Source organism: Mustela lutreola, chromosome 9 (genome assembly GCF_030435805.1).
Source record: "Mustela lutreola isolate mMusLut2 chromosome 9, mMusLut2.pri, whole genome shotgun sequence".
Lineage (NCBI taxonomy): Eukaryota > Metazoa > Chordata > Mammalia > Carnivora > Mustelidae > Mustela > Mustela lutreola.
In genome coordinates this window covers 65,196,527-65,213,793 of record NC_081298.1, presented here as the reverse complement: position 1 = coordinate 65,213,793, position 17,267 = coordinate 65,196,527, and the positions used below count along the sequence as shown (strand labels likewise).

General features: G+C 37.4%; 1 protein-coding gene across 7 annotated transcripts in view; it reads right to left on the bottom strand.

Moving 5' to 3' along the window:
• Positions 1-17,267, bottom strand: part of AFF3 (ALF transcription elongation factor 3) — a 576,277-nt gene that overhangs the window by 163,255 nt on the left and 395,755 nt on the right. For all 7 annotated transcript variants that reach the window (XM_059134519.1, XM_059134520.1, XM_059134521.1 and 4 more), the window contains 2 exons: positions 11,156-11,192; positions 301-352 (listed from right to left, as the gene is read on the bottom strand). In XM_059134519.1, the coding sequence (XP_058990502.1) occupies positions 301-352; positions 11,156-11,192 (89 nt within the window). The remainder of the gene's footprint in view (positions 1-300; positions 353-11,155; positions 11,193-17,267) is intronic.

The window sequence follows — 17,267 nt, the reverse complement described above, 5'->3', positions numbered from 1 at the left end:
GGCTCCAATGAAATTCTAAAGGGTTTGCCTCCTTTCTCCCTGACAATACACACCCTGAAATCTTATTACATTTCTATTCTATAAGGAGAAGTATTTGCACTTTTAAGATTACTCTTATTGTGATAAAGCATAGGAAAGACCTCAAATTGTGTCCGTACCCAAAAGCACTTAAAAAGACATCATCATGAGAAAGAGAACCACAGGCTTCCTTCCATTATTATTATGATTACTCTTACAAGATACTAGCACTGTTTCATATTACAGGCATATTATCTGGATAGAAACAGGAAAGAGACTTACGATGTATTCGATGTGCCATTGTCTGGACTCTCTGGCTCAGCATCACCTTTCTCTTAAAAAGGAAGCAGGAAAAAAAAAAAAAAACCAACATGTGAATGTTATGGTCTTTAAGATTTAAGAGAGATTAAATATATTTCCATGCTCCTATTAAAAATCTTTCAAAATGCGCAGCAGGAGGCTTTTAAAACATCTTTTTTTATTGTCTGAGAACCGGATTTGCAAGTAATTTCTTCTCTGTGTTCCAATTGCCCAGGCACGGATCTGTGAGTAGGTACTAAGGAGCTGTTTGCAAACAACCAGAGGTTCAGAGTGGAGACCTTGCCAAAAGATGAATATCTTACAGATGGAACCTGTTTCCTTCCACTTCATTTTACAGAAAATTTAAGGAAATAAACTCCATTAGCATTCTATAGGCAAGGCATTTTGAACTTTGATCCTTTCTGCTAACATAAGCCAAACCAGGGCAGACTGTGTAAGCCCTTGGAGGAGAGAATTTTACAGAACACTAAGGCTGCACCACAGCTTCCAAGATCCCCAAAATTTCTACCTACTGAGAGCCCTGGCAACACCTTTTGTGAGCTCTGCTTTAATGCAGAGTAAGATGGAAACCAGAAATCCTTCCAGACCATCTGAAAGTCTAGCTACAGAAATGTTTCTGCGGTCTGTGGTCATTGAAGACTTAATAGGTTTTAATTAAGGAAGCCTGGAAACATTTCCCTTTTTATAGTTTTTAAAAGGACAAATTCTAGAATACACATAATGTAATTCTTAGAACTGTGACCATTGAGGGCTTGAGCTATGCATCTCCATTTTGTAATGTGCTTCCTCAAGGCTAGAGGATGGAAGGACAAGGGTCAAGACTGCACGTGTGAGTTAGTTATGTTTCGATGGTTGTGTGGTGCTGAAATTGAGTAAACCCTAGAGAAGGTTGTGGAATGTAAGAAATGGGCCTGATGGTGGCAACTTGCATTGCTTTGTTCTTTCACGTCAGGCCTGAACATCTTGTGGAACCTCAGGCCTATGGCACGACATTAGCTTCGTGGTCACTGAGTCTCAGGAATGACCCCCTAAATTACATAATGAACACATCCCAAAGATATCATCCAAACTGAATTCCAGAGGAAACTTTACACTATCTCCTCTTTTTCTTATAGAAAATTAAACAGTTGTGAAGAAGAGAAGGCATAGTTACATAGGTAGTTCACACATCTAGCTCATATATAACTTGGTGTTAATATGTGTATGCAGTGCCAGAAAAACCACGGGGGATAGTCACTCTGTTAAAAAGCCACAAAATTTATTTAAGTGCCTTGATCACAAACACTGATGAGACAAGGCCCCATCATGGACAAAACCATACTGAAATAAAAGTAGAGGCAGCAAATTCACAAACTTGCTTTAAAGCTCATACTTTTATACTATATTTTTGTTTTCCAGGCCAGTCCATGGTGCACTCATGTAGGAGACATGTAAGGCCTCATCAGCTGGCATTAGTGCTGGAAAATAACCTAATTTAGTACTCTCCAAAATCATTTTCCCGCTAAGTAACCACGATTCCTGCCAGGATTCCCAAATAAGAGCTGTAACACCTGCATTCTGTAAGACAAACCCAACTGGAGGCTTAATTTCTCAACCATATTGATGTTTTTTTCCCCTTGAATTTGGAACAACTGGTTACTTTCCCAAGTCTATAGCCGCCAGTAATAACCCCACATACAATCATAATCAAGGACGTAAAACGGCAGCTTCCGGAGCAGCAGGCAATGGTAAATAGTTCTAAACAACTTCTGTCATAGACACGGGAAATCAGTAATACAAACAGAGACAGTTAATTGGATGTCTGAATAAGGATGCTTTACCTTGACCAACAATGCTGACAAGTAGCCTGTAGGTTGAGAGGGCACAGGCCTCATTGTGCATGGGATCTGGGGGCTGCAGGAACTGTGGGCTGGATCAGCACAGGGACGAAGCCGCAGCTGATTACCTCTGCTCTTAGCAGCACTGATGTTGTGGCAACAGGGAAAACAGAATAGGAGGGACACAGTGGGGCCAAACGGGGCATTTACGGACGGCCAGAGAGTGAGTGTTCTTGGCAACTTCATTGCTGATAATGAACTAACCTTTCAGGGGAAAAGTAAACTCAGAATGAAGACAGGGATTAAAGCTGTTTTTGTTGTTCAGAAAGAATAAAATGCATAACTGTCCCCATCATCTTGAAATTTTAGGTGATGCAATTTCTGAAGTGCATTTGAAATATTCAAGTGCATCAGCCATTAAGAATCATACTCTCTTTATCGGGACCCAAGGGAATGATCAATGTATAATAGAAACCGCACCCCCTCCCCAAATTCTTAGTTGGGTGCTCAGGAGATGTTTCCCTGCAGCCAACAAAAAAGACGGTTTGGGGTCACCCTGGTTATTTCAGCTGTTTTCATGACAGATACCACACTCGTCTCTTTGGGGGAAACCTGCACTGATCATTAAGAAACTGAACATAAAAAATGGTTCAGGAGCAGTGTGGTCATCTTGCATGTGGAAATTTAATTACAGAGAGGAAGACAGAGAAAAAAAAATGAGCCATAGGATATATATATCTGTACACACACTAAATGTATATATGTATATACATATACGATATGTGTACTTTCAGGTTGACGCTCCCTATTTGTCCTCTTGAGCTTTCCACAGTACCTAACATATACTACATGCTCAGTTTATGTCCTCTGTCTCCTGACCTCTCATAAATACAGTGGGAGAAGAGGAGAAAGGGGCACTTACCATGGAGATGGATATAGTTTGAGGTATAAAACAGCTTGATGGCCCCAATAAGCCACTTAAAAAAATTACAGTAGCTACATTTTTAATCCAATCAATGCACTGAGGACTTATACACTGGGCACTCTGGCAACATGAAGATAAATAATACCTAATTCATTCCCTTTAAATACATAGCTTGACAGCACTGCTAGTGTATGCACTCTCCATCAACAGGGCTACAGGGTGGACTAAAGACTGTTGAAAAGGGACAAAATATACCTGCAGTAGCCTTTGTTCTTCTGCAGAGGAAAGTTTTGCTATACTATGACATTTCTTTTTTTTTTTTAATTTATTTTTATTTATTATTTTTTATTATTATGTTCAATTAGCCAGCATAGAGTACATCATTGGTTTTGATGTAGTTTTCAACCATTCACTGGTTGAATGGGTTACTTTCTAACAAAAGTAACCCATGTTCATGGTAATGACTTGGCTTGCTTTTGTTTTTAGTTCTGTAAGGCCTTCACCCACTTCGGTAAGCGATACACTTGTTTCTAGATATATCAACTTTAGACAGTGTGTATTGATTTCTGATATAAAAGACAAGAGATAAGGTACTTAAGATGCTACCACCTCCGCTTACAATTCTTACTGGTTCTGTTATTACTTGTAATGTCTCTAGTGGGTATTTAGAACTTTAAGTTTAACCTTCTATTTCTGGATTAATCAACTGCTGACAGTATCTTTTCCTTTATACTATGTGAAATGAGGAAATTCACTCATTTGTTCTTCCCTCCCTTCACTGCACACAACTCTGTACAGCTATAATTTTCCTTCCACATAGCCAAGATTTAAAACATTTATATTCTGTTCAGTAATTATTAATGAGTCACCCTCATTAATAGTAATTTAATTAATGATTTAATTTTTGTAATTGTAGGCACATTAGAAAAATTACAAACCAATAGTCAGATTTATAATATTATAATGATTAAATATTAGTCACTAAAGAACAAAGTACTAAGACTAGACGTGTATAGAAGGGAACATCACTAACTCTGAATGAAGGCAAGTGTTCTTGGCATTTAGGTCAAATGTATTTCCATTTTTATCTTCATCATGCCACATGTTAATCTGTCTCAATGAAAGGCTATGGTTTTCCTAAAAAAATGTTGAACAAAGATGCACATGGGTGGCTCATTTGGTTAAACATCTGCCTTCAGCTCAGGTCATGATCCTAGCTAGAGGTCCTGGGATGGAGCCCTCTGTCAGGCTCCCTGCTCCACGGGGAGTCTGTTTTCCATCTCTCTCTCTGCCCCTCCCCCCACTCATGCTCTCTCTCGAGCTCTCTCAAATAAATAAAACTTTTTAAAAAATGTTAAATGGAGCATCCACTTAAGGTACATACAATGTATATGTCTATGAAAGTTATATATGCAGTTTTTAAAAGGTTAAAATGAGTTAACTGTGAAAACAGACCAGGAAATGAGTATTGTCAAGAAATAACCCAGAAACTTCCCAAGCTTACATCACCTTTCTGCCCTCCCCACCAGCTATCTAGAAATGGAATTTATGTTAATCATTACCTTTCTTTTTTTAAGGTTTTTTTTTTAACCACCCAAGTATTTATTAGTAGATTCTTTAGTTTTTTCCTTATATAAATTTTACATAAATGGAATCACACCATTGCATTCTTTTGAGACTTATTTTGTCACTCAGTGTTATGGTTTTTAGATTCAGCCGTCACGATGTATTGTTGTACGTTCACTCATTCTCATTGTTGTGCAATATTTCCTTATAAAAATCTACCATGATTTTCTTATTCATTTGACTCTTGATGGACATTCATTTTTTCATTAAGAATGATGTCATTACAAACATTCATGAACTTCCTTCCTTGTTTATGTTAAGAGTTCTGGGACATGACGCTTACATATTCTTGACTTTACTAGGGAATCCTAAACTGGTTTCCACATTAACTTATGGTTACATTTAAAAAATTTTTTTCAACTTAATAATGTAAAATGTAATTTCACTGTGGTGTTTGCATTTCTTTTTTTTTTTTTTTAAGATTTTATTTTTATTTGACAGAAATCACAAGCAGGCAGAGAGGCAGGCAGAGAGAGAGAGAGGGAAGCAGGCTCCCTGCTGAGTAGAGAGCCCGATGCGGGGCTCGATCCCAGAACTTTGGGATCATGACCTGAGCCGAAGGCGGGGCTTTAACCCGCTGAGCCACCCAGGTGCTCCTGGTGTTTGCGTTTCTGAGTGCCAGTGGGGTAAATATATTGTGCTTGCTCTTTGTGATACTCCCTGTCAATTCTTAAAAAAAAAATTTATTTTCTTGATACAAGTCTTCTGCCACATTATATAGGCACACACACACACCCCAGGGAATAACTGTGCCCAGTATGAATCTTTTTACTCAAAATTTTTTTCTGGAATATTTGAATGATTATTAGTTCTCAATATTAATGTAGTTGAATTGATTAGCATTTCCCTTTATTATTTTGGCTTAAGAAATACACTAGGTGTGGTGCAAAAGTAATGAATACTGTTATGCTGAAAATAAATAAAAAATAAATAAAAAATAAATTAAAAAAAGAAATACATCAAAAGATATTCTATGTTATCTTTTGAAAGTGTATATTTTTTCTATTAACATTTAGGTCTTTTAAAAATACAAAGAATAGGGGCTCCTGGGTGTTCAGTTGGTTAGGCGTCCAACTCTTGATTTTGGCTCATGTCATGATCTCAGGGTCGTGAGATCAAGCCCTGTGTCAGGCTCCATGCTCAGTGAGGAGTCTGCTTGAGATTCTCTCTCTCTCCCTCTCCTGCTTCCCCTCCTCTCCGTAAAAATAAAATTAAATAAATCTTAAAAAAATATGAGGAATGGTTTTTGTATATGCTATAGGGTAGGAGTTAATTTCATTTTTCTCCCTATGGATAACCAATTATTCTGGTACTATTTATGAAAAAGCCCATTCTTTCTCCATTGGTCTACATTATCAGCTCTGTATTAAATCCAGTTTTCATACCTCTGTGGGTCTGTTCCTGGGTCTTCTATTCTATTTCATTGCTCAATTTGTCTATTACTATCTTCATTACTTAGCTAAAAAATAGGTATTTATTTTTAATACTGGTATTGTAAGGCCCCAGCCTTCTTGTTCTTCAGGAGTATCTGAGCTACTCTTAGCCCTTGTTCTACCAAATAGATTTGAGAATCAGCTTGTCAATTTCCACATATATACAAGTGAAGTTATATATTTGCTGTCTGCTGGATCCCACTGTCCCACTGCTGCTGTCGAAAAGTGAACTGGAAATCTAATTGTTGCTTCTCTAAAGGTAATAAAGGTTATTTTAAGAATTCTTCCTTATCTTGCAATGTGGGGGGCTTGGGGGGTAGGAAAAGAATAAATGAAACAAGATGGGATTGGGAGGGAGACAAACCTTAAGTGACTCTTAATCTCACAAAACAAACTGAGGGTTGCTGGGGAGAGGGGGGCTGGGAGAGGGGGATGGGGTTATGGACATTGGGGAGGGTATGTGCTATGGTGAGTGCTGTGAAGTGTGTAAACCTGGTGATTCACAGACCTGTACCCCTGGGGACAAAAATACATTATATGTTTATAAAAATTTTTTTTTTAAATTAAAAAAAAAAAAAGGAATTCTTCTTTATCTTTGTAATTTACAGTTTAACTATATTGTGTCTAGTGTGGACCTCTTTTTTATTTTATTTATCTGGCTTAGTCCTCATTGAGTTCTTTCAGTCTGTGGGGTAGTATCTTTCAATTCTGGAAAATTCTCAGCCACTTTCTCCTTTAATATTTCCTCTGTTCCCTTATCTCCTTCTGGAAAACTCCAGTTAAATGTATGTTGGACCTTCTCATTTTATTCCCCATGTTTCTTAACCTCCATTTTGTATTTGCCATTTCTCTAAGCTGTACTCTAGATAATTGCTTAAGTCCAATTTCCCAATTCATTATTTTTTTTCTTCAGTGAAGTCCAATCATCTGCTGTTAAACCTGACCAAGGAAATCTTATTTCCCATTATTATTTTTTCATTTCTAGAGGTTCTGATAAGTACTTCTTCAGATCTTCTTGTTCTTTACCACATTGTCAATCTTTTTTTTTTTTTTTAAATTATTATTTCTGGAATTTAAAGTAAGCACTCTTCTTTTATATTTTGGGCTTGGTTATTCCACTTGATCTTAGCCAAAAGTCTGAGAAGTGATGGGTTTGGTAATTTCAATCTCCCAAATCCTTGTAGGTCTAATTCTCTGTTTTTCATTACTCTTGTTAATGGTCTCTTGTTTTCTTGTATATGAGTGGTTTTCTCTTTTAAGTATATGTACTTAAGCAATCTCATACTCAATGTGGGGCTTGAATTCATGACCTAAGATCAAGAGCTGTATGCTCCACTCTCTGAGCCAGCCAGAAGCCCATATTTTTTAAATTTTAGTATATGAGTGATTTTGATAGTGAGTTGCTCATTTCCCTTAGAATTCTATTTTTATTATTCTTTATTCTTAACTGTTTTCCCCCCTTTTTCTGGTATTCTTATTAGCTGAATTTTGACCTTTCCATCCTGATTGATTTTCCAAGTATCTTACCGTCTTGTCATATTTTCCATCTGTCTTTTGCTTAATATCTAGAAAACAAATGTTTTTAACCTTCTAGGTTCCAGACATCAGCTATTACTCATTTCTATTAAATTTTAAAATTTTATTGACTATATTTTAAATTCTCAAGTGCTCATTTATTCTGCAACTACTTCTTTTTCATGCCAATTTGTTCTCTTTGTATTTAATACAAAAAAATTTCATTTTTTTCTGAAGATTGTAATGACACTTGAAATTTTTTCTTCTGTTCTTTGAATTAATAGATTGCTTCCCTCAGGGCCATTCTTTTTCTTTGGTGCTCTGTTACATATTCTCATTTTTGAATGACAATGGGTTGATTAATTAAGGTAATTGGTGTGAATTCCCTGTATTAGTATATTGATCTCTTTTCCAAACATACTTCTACCTTGTAGGGAAGGGCTGATTTAGAGCTCTCTGTATGTAAGGGCACAGGGTACTGAGACTGGAAGCCTTCATTTAGGGTTCAGGAGAAGAGAGACCTCAGGGTAAGCTGGGAGCCCTTCCTCTACACCCCAACAAAAATAGGAAGTACTTTATTCTGAGTGTGTAGTATTTTTATTTCCTTCTTGAGAAAATGTGACTCTTCTTCTACAACCCATAAATGTCTATTTTTAAGGTCTGGTATCATCTCAGAATCTGCTCTGCTTCTCTCTTAGTTATCAGCCCCCAACTAGGACTTCTAGTCAGCTGTTCATTTTCTTAGTAAATATTACTTTCTCTTTTTTGGGGGTGGGGGCCGAAAAACTATACTGAATGCTCTCTATGAGAACCAGTTAGGATGGGTGTGGAGGTAATCAGAGGAATAATAGTCCAGGTGTTCCTGTCATTGCCCACAATCCATGCCTATGTATTCTTTCTTGGGATTGAATAGAAATATGGAGTCTCTCTGGGATCTCCCTAAAATAGTTCCCACCACTACTAGAGCTTGTTCCTATTTGTTTCACTATTTTCCTTTTTCTGGGTCATGATTTTCTCTGCCAGGATTATCAAACCTTTCTGCTTCTGTTTTCCAAAAACTCAATTGAATTTCTGGTTTGTTAATGGCATCCCTTCTTGTTCTCTGTGCTATTATGGATTTCTTCCCATTACTATATCTTTTGGTTATTTAAATGTGGATCCTGAAGAAAGGGGAAGAAGTGCTCACACATGGTCTTCCTATTGAACAGGATGCACTGAGAATTTTTGAAAAACACAGACATATGTCATCTATTTTAATATCTAAGTGTCTTAAACTTAATAAACTTCTATAGTATTAAATTAATTGTTAATTCAACAAATTGACTACAGCATCTATCTTTTAAGGATTTGGATTGAAAAGAATTTCTGTTCAATTTACACACTCTTTTACCTTAATTATGTACATAACATACTTTTTCTAATTTCAAAAAGAAAAGAAAAGCACTGACCAAAAGTGACAGTCCATCAATCCACACATACACATTTTTGTTTGTTGTCTTTGAAGTTCAGTTTTTTCTATTTTCTACATATTTGCTGGAGTCAGAACTCCAAACATATTCCAAACTGTAATGATTCCAAACCAAATACAAGAAACAGCACTGGAAATGCTGATGGCATCAGCTCTCCTAAAACTTCAAATGCACTTTAATCTACAGAAAAAGCTCAGATTTTTAAATAGCAGTATTACCTTTTTATAGATGTGCTTGACTTTGGGGGGGGGATTTATTTGAAAACAAAACATCCCCCATCCCTAGAAAAGAGGAAAACAAAATATCCCCCATCTCTAGAAAAGAGGAAGCCAATCACAAACTTCCATAGACAATGAAATGCCAGAGAGTATACCACACAAGGCAGGTGCCCCCATCATTCCATAGAAGATGGATTCAGTTTACATAATCTACATTGCAGTATAAGCACATGGATTTATGACATACCATAAAAATCCACTGATACATAAACAAATCACAGTATATAGTTCTTGGTCAAGAATTCAAACTCACAGTGAAATGACAGAGCAACCTTCTAGGGGTCAAGTAATGGGATACAGTCTGTTGTTTTTGGTCTAGAGATTCCAAAATGCAAATCCTGGCAGTCATTTTTTGTTTTACCATGTGACCTCAGATTAGTTATTAAGCTCAAAATCTCATTTTCATTACATGCAAAATGGGGATGGTAATGCCTACCTTATGTGCCTATGGTTAGGATTCAGTGTAATTACATGTCAAGGCACTGGGACACAGAACAGACTCAACAGCTATTTCCTTTGTTCTTTATGTCAAAACTTCTAAGCTCAAGCAAGTACAATGAATGTACATCTTCTCCCTTTACCCTGAATTGTTTAACTTCAAATGGAAAGTAGTGAGAAAAGTAATAGCAACTCTTCAGTAAGCTCTAGTTTCTAGTGTGTTCTTTAGTTACAATTACAAGGCATGTGATGCTGATACTGCACATCTCATGGACTTAATCAGGCATTTCTTTTAAGTCCCTTTCTTATCATTGAATTTATCATTTTCCTTAGATTTCAAGTCCCTTGGCCTTTTACCTCTTTACCAGTGCCTGTGCTCAGCAAATCCCAAAGAGTGTGGGATAATTAAGTGACATTGCCTATGTGTCATGACGCCTCCATCCCCCAACCTTAATCTTTCTCTAGCTGTGCATTAAAATTCTGGGGCTTTCTAACACATTTGTCTGGTAGTCTTTTCTCCTCAAGCCTTCTGCCTCACAGATGCTCAGTGGGTGAGTCTCACTTCCAAAGATACGTTTACTAGCTCAGAGTGATTTTCATGTTCAAACATAGCTTTGTAATTGGCAAGGGGTGCTCTCAACTGAGGGGCTGGCCATGAGACTAACAATGCCCAGTCTTGGTGAGTGAGTGCTTTCACGACATGAATGGGGTAGCATATGAATTTTTAATGTTCAAGGAGATATTAACACCAATTACTAGTGCCAAAGAAGAGAATTAAAACACTACTTTGTGGAATGATAACATCTTCTCTTTGATGAAGAAGCCCATGCATTTTATTAGATAGGGGTTTAGTAAGAAAATTGCTTCCTAGAAGCACCCTGTCTATCTCTGGAAGAGGGAAAGATTTCTTTATGGATTCTAAGGTCATTTATCTTGAGGTCTTCTGATTGGTTCTCCTGGCCCAATCATTTTCTTTCAATTTAGATAACTCACTAGTTGCCTTTAAAGATTTTTTCCCCTCCACATATACCAGAGACTGACTGTAATAAAGGAAAACCTTCTTTCCTCCCAGGATTGCTTTGAAATTTACCATTTTATGTTTTGGTCCTCCTTTCCTTTGAATAAAGCTAGAGGAGCACTCCAGAATCTTATCCATTGGGGCAGTACTTGAACAAATGGCCCTCTTTTTCCCCACCTGATTTTGCTTCTTAGTGAAGTTCTTCTCAACCTACAGTCTATTGCATGCATTTTTCCTTCTCACCCCCTCTATATTCCACCATCCACAAATGAAACTGTAGAGAGAAGTCTTTCTTACTTGGATTATTGTGTCCGGAGGAAACAAGCTGAGAGTCCTAAAAGAACAAGAAATATCAATTAATTTTCTTATTTTGACTTTAAAAATCTAAATTGAATATTAGACATACTACGGGTCATTCAGTAATTCACTAATCGTGATCTGTACAAGGCACTGTAATGAGAAACATTTATATCAATGTGCTTACTAAGCAGTTCTGGAAATGTAGTTCACAGTCTCTTTGCTTTTGTATTGTAGACTTTTTGTTTATTGAGGTGAAGTTCACATAACATAAAATTAACCACTTTAAGATAAGCAATTTAGGGATGCCTGCATGGCTCAGCCAGTTAAGTGTCCAAGATTTTGGCTCAGGTCATGATCTCAGGATAGTGAGATAGAGCCCCGTGTCCGGCTCCATGCTCAGTGTGGAGTCTGCTTGGGATTCTCCCTCCCTCTCCACACCTGTGTGCTCTCTCTCTGCCCCTTACCACCCCTGTGTGCTCTCTCTTTAAAATAAACATAAATAAATCTTAAAAAAAATATTTAAAGTGAAAAACTCAGTTGCACTTAGTACATTCCTAATGTTGTATAACCACTACCTATATTTGGTTGCAAAGATTTCCATCATTCCAAAATAAAACTTAACCTTCAGGCAGTGTCTCCTCATTCTCCCACTTCCCTTAGTCCCTGACAATCACCAAATCTGTATCCTGTCTCTATGAATTTATCTGTTTTGGATATCTCAGGGAATCATAGAACATGTGACCTTTTGTGTCTGGCTACTTTCACTCAGCATAATGTTTTGAGGGTCATCCATGTAATAGCATGTATCAGTGCTTCGTTCCTCTTTATGGCCAAATAATAGTCCATTGTGTATATATACATCAATTTGTTTAGCCATTCATCCATTAATGGATATATCAGCTGTTTCCACCTTTTGGCCATTATGACTAGGGCAGTTATGAACACACAAGTGTATGTATTTATTTCAGTCCTGTTTTCAAATTTTGGAAATATACCCATGAGTGGAATTATGGAGTCATATGGTAATTCTATATGAAAGTTTCTGAGGAATTGCCAAACTGTTCTGCACAGTGAACGAATCATTTTGCATTTTTTAAAAAAAAAGATTTTATTTATTTTATTTGACAGAGAGAGAGATCACAAGTAGGCAGAGAGGCAGGCAGAGACAGAGAGGGAAGCAGGCTCCCTGCTGAGCAGAGGGCCCGATGCGGGGCTTGATCCCAGGACACTGAGATCATGACCTGAGCCGAAGGCAGTGGCTTAATCCACTGAGCCACCCGGGCGCCCCTCATTTTGCATTTTTACCAGCCATATATGAAGGCTCCAATTTCTCCAGATCCTCACCAATACTTGTTATATTCCCTTAACTTGGAGAAATTTTATGATAGCTGTCTTAGCATATGCAGTTACTCACAGTGGTTTTGATTTATATTTCCCTAATGACAATGATGATGAGCATGTTTTCATGTTTTTGTTGGGCTCTTGTATATCTTCTTTGGAGAAATATCTATTTAAGGACTTGGCCCATTTTAAAGTGGGTTGTTGGTCTTTTTTGTTGCTGAGTTGAAAGAGTTCTTCACATATTCTGGATCATAGACTCTTACTGGACATATGATTTGCAAACATTTCCTCCCATTCTGTCAGTTATCTTTTTACTTTATTGATAATCTCCTTTGATGCACAAAAGTTTTTAATTTTAATGAAGTCCACTTTTTTTTTCTTTTTATAGTTTTTGGTATTATATCTGAGAATCTACTGCCAAATCCAAAGTCATACATGTCTTTCTATGTTTTCTCCATGAGGTTTATGGTTTTAGTTTGCATATTTAGGATTTATTATATTACTGACTTTTAATCTAACCCAGTTCCCTTTCGATGTACATTTACTCTCATCACCTTTCTACAGATGAGGCTGGCAACCATCCCACCAGGGACAATCCACTGAACAATCCACTGAACAACTGTTGTCAGTCTCACATTGGTGGATGAAAAGATTATTACAGATTTCCACTTACCTGCAATGGTAAGTGCTGGTGGAAAGCCAGAATTATGTAGTATTTTGAGTTTAGTTACTGTTTAGGTAAATAGCAATTGAACCTGATTTTACTTGCACTAAAGTGAAATGCTAACTTTTGCTTTGGGAATTCACATCCTTTTTACTTGCTAAATTCCCATTTAGTGTGAAATATAAAGGACAGTTACAAAAGGATGAATTAATCGAGATGGTAGGAATGTAAAAGAATAAGGGACTGCACATAAATTCCAGTGAAACTCCTTTATAATTTCAGTGCATGGGACACAAATCCAGTGAAATGGAATTAACTTCTATTACATAGTTTAATGTATTTTACTAGAGTTTTGCTTCATGAATATGTTTGTCGTGGGACAGGAGATGTCCTTTATGACTTGTTGCATATTCAAATCTAGATGAGGTTTTCAAAAGGAATTCCACTGGACCAGTATAAAATCAGACAGACTGCTAGGTAGGGGCTGGGTGGGAAAATAGGGGAGGGAAGGGATTCCCCCCTCTGTTAACAGACCGAGTCATACACAGATGTTTTTAATGTTAATGCTAGTAATGATGAACTATTCATATGAAGAAAAGGAACAAGCTCAACTCTCAGTCTGAGATTCAAATTTTGGAAACAGTGTATTAAGATGAAATATTATTCCTAAAATGATGGGCTAAAGTATAATTCTCATAAAAAAGTAATTTGGGCCTACTTTGGATAGTTGTTATTAAAAAGACATCCATGATTAAATCCTCCAAATGGACTGGTATGCTTCCATCTTTTCTAATTAATTTAGAGATTATATTTGAACATAAATTAGTGTTAGCTTTGATATGTGCAAAGTACTTTGAGCCCCCTGTAGTTGACTTCTCTGAGAGGTCTATAGATTTTGACATTTTGCCGGTGTCTTGTACTAGACAGATAAACATTCACTCACCATCAAATAGACAAGAATGGCATTTGAGATACTTTTCAGCGTTAAGTTCATTCTCTTTCTCTCTCTCTTTTTTGAAGTAGGCTCCACGCTCAGTGTGGAAACAAATGAAGGGCTTGAACTCATGACCCTGAGATCAAGACCTGAGCTGGAATCAAGAGTCAGACACTTAACCGACTGAGCCAAGTGCCTTGCATTAAGTTCATTCTTAAAAGAAAAAGTACGAATTTTTGTGAGACTGTTTGCTCATACTTTTGAAAGATCTCATTCTATTTCTTGGTGCATTTAGGCATCCTAAAGCTCAGACAATGACTACAGACCATAGACCCTTGAGCAGAGAACCAAAAAGAAGCCTACAGATAACCTGAATTATAATTACATACTAAGAGGTCATGTATTTCAGAGATTGCCAGACTTTGAATTTTACCTAAAATATTTGCATAATTAATGGTGATTACTATTTCTATTTTGTGTAGGCAGTGAAGAGGGGCAGAAAATGGTTAAAGTAATTGTTTAAAAAAAATCACCATAAAAGTCTGCCCTTCTGGAGAGAAAGAGAGTTCTGGAGACACAAAATAAAACAAAGACTTTGTCTTAATATGTAATATTGTGTTTGCAACCAACATCTTCTGATTTCAAGCTTACTAACTTGAAAATATTGACTGTAACCCCAGTGTTTCTAGATCATGCCACTCTGTGGGTATGAATGATACCCCATTACTATTCTCACTGACATATGGCCAGCACGGAGCCAAAGGGCTGGTGGAGAGCATAAGTTACCTTATGAAGCTCCTCTCATGATTACATCCACAGGACCCTGTCTTCATTCTGCCTCTGCTGGCCAACAACAGGGCTGGTGGCTGCAGCTTCTTGAAGGAGTCCTGCCCTGCGAGGTAGCTGCAAAACCCTGGGGCTGCCACAGAATGTACAGACCTTTCATCTTTCACTGAGCCAGGTTCAGGCTGGGTTCAGTGCAGAAGGAAACAAAGCCCATCCCTCCCAAAGGGCCCAAGCACTTACTTAAGTCCTTCCCATTTTGTATTTCCTGCCACTCAGGAACCCATTCGCCTATAGTTTCTGTCTCAGAGGCTTTCTCTGGGTCTCTTCCCTCCTTTGTCTCAAAGACCCTTGCTTTCTGTAAGTAGATGCTTGGGGAGTTGTTAACCCCGTCTGCACATTCTTATTTTTGCCCCCTCTGGGAGCACTCTACAAGGACTGCAAGGTTCTGTCAGGCACCTTAAGGGTTGCAGAGTGAGGTACAAAATCTCTGCCTACAGGGCCCTGGGGTCCGGTGAGTTAGCAGTGAAGATGATGTGTATACAAAATATTATAACCCAGGGCTGAAAGGGATGTCACAGCGGCTCTGCAAGGCTACTTTAAACCTTTGTAACCTCTCCTTGTCCTTGGGATGTATGTCCTGCCATTTTCTGTTTTCTGCTTGGCAAACTTCTTTCTTTCCTCAAGGCTCAGAACAAAACCCCTCAAGGGTTACCTGCTTTTTGAAACCTTCCTGAATCTCAGAAGGACACAAGTGCTTTATGTTTTCACTGCACTGTATCACACTGCCACTACAGAAATTATCTTTTCAACTATGACTCTTCAACAAAAAAAGACAAACCCAAGCTTTACTAAGGTACAAATTACATGATATAAATCACACATATTTAAAGCACACAACTGGATAAATATCATAAAAAGAATGCTACTATGATTATTGTCTTGGTCCAAGGGGGGCTCTGTCTTGTTAAGGAGCATTTACTGTTTGAAGAAACAAACAGCAGTAATATCTGTTCATTAAAGAAAATTCAGAAAAGCTGTAAGGTATTAAACAACAACAAAAAAGTTGCCTGTCATCCCGTAACAGGACACTGCTAAGGTTAATCGACTGCTTCTGGTTTGCCAGTGTCATTCATCAAGTGTGTGTCATTCTGACACGTGCACAAAAGGGACAGCCACTTCAGCTTACTTGCAAGAATATGTACAGATGGGAATTCATTCTTCTCCACCTTCAAGTCCTGAATTTACAACACCTATTGTTTAGTACATTTAAACCTTCTTTAAATGTCATGTTTAGCTGGGAAGTAAAGTTTGTACATATCATTTGGCTAAAGATAGAAATAACCAAGCGCTCTGGTGTCTGAGAAAGCCGTTCAATGAAACACTATAATAAAGACTGTATTTTGTCATGTGTAACCTGCCATCGAAACTGTCTGAGGCTACATTCCCTCCTATGCTGCTATGAAAGAACACTAATGCCAATTAATTTTAAGACGCCATCAACTAGGAAACAAATTCTGATTTTAGGGAACTAAAGATGTAAAAAAAAAAAATCTACATCAGTAAAATACAGCAGTTCTTAAGCCATATAGCTTAAGGATGATCCTCATACTATGAAGGTTTATTACTTAAAAATGGCTCTTTGGAATCATCTGAGGACTTCTCCATTCAGTTCTCTCCCTGCTTGTCTCTCAATCCAGCATTAGAATTATAAAAGGCAAGAAATGGAAATATATTTCTCTTATTTTCAGACCCATGCATGAAGCTAGTTACTATAGAAAAAGGAGTCTCCTGACTTGGGGGGGTCTCCCTTCACCCCATCCATCACTTTCTCCTCATTCTTTTCAATAAAGCTCAAAAGAGCTGAAATAAGGTAATTTATAATTAATTTGAATGTTTCTTTCAAGGTAATGCTAAAACATGGAGTTTTAGTCCAAATACTTTGTGCTACAACTTAAAGCATGTTAGGAACACCTAGAAGGAGACAGAAAAGGAACTTTCTGTTTTTAAAGTACTTTCCCTCACACTTGTTGCCTTTCTTCTCTTCTAGTGTACAAAGAGGCAATAGGGTATCCTTTCTAAAATGATGCTAGAATTCTTGTATAATGCTTGAAACACTGATCAGTAAGAATAGTTCCAGACCAGGTTTGTTCCCACCAGAGCCAGCATCCATTGCCACATGAAATATCTGGGAAATGTCGTTAGGTTTGCACATACACCTTCTGAGGATGGAAAAGGTTCTACAACTTTGAGTCCTTTATTTGCATTTCAAAACTTATGAGACTTCTACAAAAATGATGAGAAGGCAAATCAAATTCAATTTTTTTTTCTTGGTTGAAATACCTGATAATGGCACACAGTCTTTTTTTTTTTTTTTTTTTTTTTTT